The 5,523-nt window shown below is 37.7% G+C and overlaps 1 protein-coding gene across 3 annotated transcripts in view; it reads right to left on the minus strand.

The window, feature by feature from the left end:
- Positions 1-1,620: 1,620 nt before the first annotated feature.
- Positions 1,621-5,523, minus strand: part of FAM237B (family with sequence similarity 237 member B) — a 4,786-nt gene continuing 883 nt past the window's right edge. The window contains exons 1-3 of one of the 3 annotated variants that reach the window (XM_056800178.1): positions 5,369-5,502; positions 3,103-3,483; positions 1,621-2,239 (exon numbers count right to left, since the gene is read on the minus strand). In XM_056800178.1, the coding sequence (XP_056656156.1) occupies positions 2,159-2,239; positions 3,103-3,465 (444 nt within the window). In that variant the 5' untranslated portion in view covers positions 3,466-3,483; positions 5,369-5,502 and the 3' untranslated portion in view covers positions 1,621-2,158. Of the gene's footprint in view, positions 2,240-3,074; positions 3,484-5,368; positions 5,503-5,523 lie in introns of those variants that run through there. The other 2 variants (XM_056800177.1, XM_056800179.1) reach the window with 2 other exon arrangements.

The raw sequence follows: 5,523 nt of genomic DNA on the forward strand, positions 1-5,523 counted from the left end.
AGATTGGCCTGAGAGGTGAGGAAAATAGGTCTTTGTGCCCCTACCTGGTTCAAGGACCCAAACCACAAAGGATACTCAGAAACAACATAGATTCATGAGAGAAGATAGCTCCAAAGGTTCAGCAGCAACTCTTGCCCCTCTCCTTGCTCCCAAATTCCCTTTACAACAACTCAAGCCTTATACCTTCTCTTTCCTTTATTTCCACTTTCTTTCTGGGCCTTTTCTTTATTACAATAGATGGGAAGAGTCAGAAGAGGTGGGTTGGAATTCCAGCTCCAATACTTACTAGTTCTGTAATCTGAGGCAAATAACTTTATTTCTCTAGAGGCCTCAGTTTCCTTCTATGGAAAATGGAGCCTTAATGAACCCTGAGGTCCCTTCTCACTCTAACTCCGTGATCCCACTGGAAAAATTTAAAAATTAATTTAAATTAAATTAAAAAATTAAATAGGACTTTAAAAATTAATAGGACTTGAGTGATAATATATGTATAAACCCAGTGAAATTGCTTGCCAACTCCAGGAAGGGGAAGGGAAGTGGGGAGAGAAACAAGAATCATGTAACCTTGGAAAAAAATTTTTTTTAATAATAACTCTAAGGTTCTTCCTTTTACAAAATTCCTTACATCTGGTGGTGTCCTCTGAAACCTAACTTATTCCTGAAGGCATCCTATCTCATGATATACTCTCCATCCAGATATACTCTGGTCAAAAGACCAGAGGAGAAATATCCTTGATACTCAGTGCCACATTCAAATTTCACCTTATCCTATCTAAATCTTTGTTGTCATCTCAGAGCCTCTAGGTCATGCTCCCATCTGCCCATTAAACTCAGTTCCTGACTCAGTTTCCTTCATCCCAATATCAAACCAGGACATCTACGTCCTTGACCTCTAAGTTCCTCAATCTTCTCAACTGACCACCACATCAACCCTGTGCTCAGCCCCACCATGAATTTGTCCCAGGGCCAAAATGCCCCAATGGGTAACCAGAACAAGTGGGTATAAAGTGATTGCTTCACTTTCTTGCAATAGAAAAAGTATAAAATATTTTCTACTTGGGAGAATGTTCATATGAAATATTTCTGGTCTTCTATGCATAAAAACACAAAGGGATATAGTTAATCAACCAATAAGCATTTACTTGGGCACCTAATGGATGGCAATCACTTCTGGGGATATGAAGTCAAAATTAAAAACCATTTTTGTTCTCAAGAAACTTGGAAGTTGATTTTGAGAAGAAGGTGGGAGCATCCAGTAGAAGCAGGAAACCTCTTGTAGAAGATGGTGATACACCAAACCTTGAAGGAATCTCGGGGATGAGGGAGGGAGACTGATCCAGACATGGGGGGTGGCCAGTGCAAAATGGAGTGTCGTGTATGAGAAGCAATAAGAAGGCAAGTCTGATCTGACTTCAGTGTGCATAGTGGAAATCAATGTGGGGGGGAAAAAAAGCTAGAAAGACAGTTTAGGGCCAGTTTGTGAAGGGTTCACAAATGTTATTACACCAGTAAAGCAGAATTCCTCCCCTTTCTACTTCCATTCCTCCATATGTCATCTCCCTCCCTTTTCCCCTGAGAGTCAAACTACAGCACTGAAGAAAAACATAGAGATTCGTGGTCTACATTGCATAGAAAAGTATTTTAATAAATGAGACTAAACAGTTGATACAATACAGATTTCAGTAACTATATGACACATGAAGCTTAAAACATTCCTTTAAAAATTAAATTGAGTTTTAATTTAATTTCTTTTTAATAATCTTTTAAATGAATATTCAAACATGATACTTTAGAATGACGGCTGCCATTTTGTTTCATTGGTGAATATACAAAACTATAGCAACTTCCATTTGCAGTTAGGGCTCCCAATCCAACAAAAGGGTGTTATTTAAAGGAAGGCCATGCCAAAAATAAAGAAACTGACTCAATGCTAACAAGTTACCTGAGTGAACTCAGAGGTCAAATTCAAAGAGCTAAGTCAACACAGAGATTTTATAAAGGGGGGGGGGATCATGGCCTATTTTTAAAGAAGGGGGCCGAAATCATGGTTTTTGGGATACTTTTTCAAACATCAATACTGTCAGAAAATATGAGGCCTCTTGAAAAGATATCAAGGACAAGGACAGCTCAGATTTTCCCCAGTAGAAAGCAGGCTGTCTCACACAGACGTCATCCTGTTTGATGTTTTAATAGTCTTCTCTCCCATGCTCCTAGAACCAATGCGTTGTAAGATCCAACCCTGTAAAAGAGGGAAAAGGTTTACTGTGATTCTTGCAAATACAAAGGATGCTAGACCACCCTTCATTTAAATCCTGTTTAATAGTCCCCCAAACCTAAACAAGCATATTTCCTTTTGGATTTAAAAGGGAAAAAAAAAAAAAGATCCATTTGTAAAGGTGTAAAGGTATATGACAAACATAATCTATTCTGTATGATAATATACGTATACAACCTCTATCATATTACCTGCCTTTGGGGGAGGGGGGAGAGTTGGGAGAAAGGAAGAGAATATGAATTGAGAAATGTCAGAAAATGAAAATTAAAAATTTTATCAACATGTAATCTGAAAGAATAAAAACAATCTTTAAAAAAGCTAAAAAAGCATTAAAAAAAGCTAATATTATACAAGAGGATTGTCTCATACAGCGCTTGTTTGAGAAAATAAGTGAACCACTGAACAATCTACTGTCTGTTCCAAGATCAATTAAAACCAAGTCGTTTTAACATTAAAATTACTTTCTCAAAGATATAAATTAAAACATGTGAAGAATAAAGTCATACAAATTAAATTTAACAGCTAAACTGGGGGGGGATCAAATTTTTGCTGAAAATTTATTACTATTCATGGGAATAATACATTAAAATTACTCTCTAGAGGAACAGCCTGATGGCACAGTAGACAAAGCACCAGACTTAGAGTTGGAAGGACCTAGGTTCAAATCTTGCCTGAGCTACTTTCTAACTGTGTGACTGGACAAGTGACTTAACCTGACTTTCCTAACCCTTGCTCCTCCTCTATCTTAGAATTGATACTAAGACAGAAAGTAAAGGTTTAAAAAAAAATTATTTCCTACTATCTTTCATGGAAATGTTGAAATAAACCTGAGGGATGGTCAGCTGTCTTCTTCCCATTCCATGAGCCCTTGACAGCGCACAGTCTACATACATACTCCAGAAATCCTGGGCTAAGTTGATGAAGATATTATAATGACGAGGTCTGTTGGATTTCTGCAAGAACATCATAAAGTTCCAAAATCCAGGAACGGTATTGGCTATCTTCAGTTTTTTCATTTCTATCAACATCATGGAGCAAAGCTCCCAGCACTCATGATCAATTTCTTCTAGGTTCCCCGAACTGATGCTTGCAAGAGCTTGCTTTTGGATTTCAAAATTGGCAGTGACCAGGTTCATCATTAGTATGCTGCTCAGCTGTAGGTACCACCATCTCCTATAAACACAGCTCATGTTGCCAGAGCAAGGTACCTATAGGGGAAAAAATACTTTATTGCTTTTATAATGAAGTATACCATGAAAATGACTTCCCCATTCTAAGATTTGTTATTTTAAATATATACTGTGTCTAATTCTAATGCATAATTGTATGGATGGACTAAGAATATCCTTGCAAAAATTGATTTTCAATATATCACACAGATTGATTTCTAGAAAAATTAGAACAAATGGTGCCTCCTATGTAATTCCTTGAGGTGTGCTCTGTGACACTGTCTATTCTCAAAATTTTTGGAAATGGAGGTAGAATTCCAACTTTGTTGTAACTTTATTCCAACTACTAAATTTATAATTGCTCATTATAGATCCACTGAAATCCAATAGATACAGGCTCTCTGTTGTGTTTTTCCTTTAGGAAGCATTCATTTCCATTGGAGCAGCAGCCTTAAAAAGGATAAAAGGATAAACATTTTAGAAGAAAGGGTTTGTTTGAGTTTTTTTTCCAAGATGTCACAAACTCAGTAATTTAGAAAGAAATAGGACCATGAATTAATTTTTAACTCTTTAGTTTCCAAATTAAGTTCCTTCCTTGCCTTTGTCATTCAAGAAGATCTTGAAAAGTATCTAATACCTGAGTAGAAGATACAGTCCTTGGCCTGGAGATGTTTTCATTCTAGCCAGGGACACATAAAAATGAAATGAGAATAATTCGAAGGTGTTCCATAAGGAAATATAATGTTGGACATATCATCTACCCTAAGCTTAAACAAAACAAAACTTGAAAAATGCTTCTTTTCCTTTTTTTTTTTTTTGGCAGTTGAACTCTCTCAGGATATCTCAAAATCAGTCTGAAAGGCAGAGAAATCCCAATCAGATTCTAAAGACAAAAAACATCAATAAAACTACTAGCTTAGGGAAAAAAATAAAAAATAAAATTAAAAAAAAAAACGACTAGCTTAGGCCTGAGACATTTCCTAGCTGTAAGACCCTAGGCAAGTCATTTAACTCCTTTTGCCTAACCTTTGTCTTTCTGTCAGAGTTGTTACTAAGAGAGAAAGTAAGGGTTTAAAAATAAATAAAACTACTAACCTACACATGCCCCCAATATCAGACTTAGAAAACTAGAAATATTGATGATGACCCAAGGTAAATTAGATGTCAGATTGCCAGAAACCCTGAAAGTCTTTGAAAAGAATGGGAGTTCTGGGGGGTGGGGGGGTGGGAGAGCATAGAATATATCCATGCCCAGGTCTGGAAAGAAAAAAAATGTGGGGGAGAGGGCTACAGATCTGATCCTCCTCAAATAAATTTAAATTTCGAATTTCACACTATTTTACTTTACAGAATACCCACATTGGGTGGTAGGTTCCAATTTGGGTCATATTCGGGAGATGATGCTACTGAAAGTAACTTTCCCCCACCCTCTCAAGAAAATCTCAGGATCCATCAGAGGAAGATGTAGTGCCTCCCCTAATTCCGTGCTCTGAAAAGGAAAAAGCAGAGTCCAGTTTAGGTGGGGCTACAGTGTCTCTTCTTTTGTGGTCATCATCGGGAGGCTCCTCTGAACCACCTTAGCCAGGGCATCTTAACCTTTTTTGTGTGTCAGGGACCCCTTTGGTAGTCTAGTGAAGCCTGTGGCCAGGGCTCAGAATAATGTTTTTAAATGCACAAAATAGCATACAGAGGACTGCACAGGAAATTAAAGCTATTGCAATGATCAAAATGTTAAATTTTGTTAAAAAGTTTATGGACCCCAAGCTAGGAACCCCAGATCTAGTCTATAACCTGAAAAAGAATCCCTCTCCAGCACTCTACTTCCCCGAGGTGGTATTATTATCCACTTTAAAATTCTGCGTAACACCCGGTGGATTAGGAGCCAAATGACCTAGGTTCGAATTTTCCATCTATTACTTACTACCTGTATGAAATTGGACAAGTCATTTACTCTCTTGATGCCTCAGTTTCTTCATCTGCAAATGGGAGGGTTGGATTCAGTGGCCTCTAAGTTCCCTTCCAGCCCTAGAGGATGGAGGACCTTCTGCCAAGGCTCTGGAGCTCTGCTCTACCTGCGCG

The sequence above is a fragment of the Monodelphis domestica genome, chromosome 5 (genome assembly GCF_027887165.1).
Source record: "Monodelphis domestica isolate mMonDom1 chromosome 5, mMonDom1.pri, whole genome shotgun sequence".
In the NCBI taxonomy this organism is placed as follows: Eukaryota; Metazoa; Chordata; class Mammalia; order Didelphimorphia; family Didelphidae; genus Monodelphis; species Monodelphis domestica.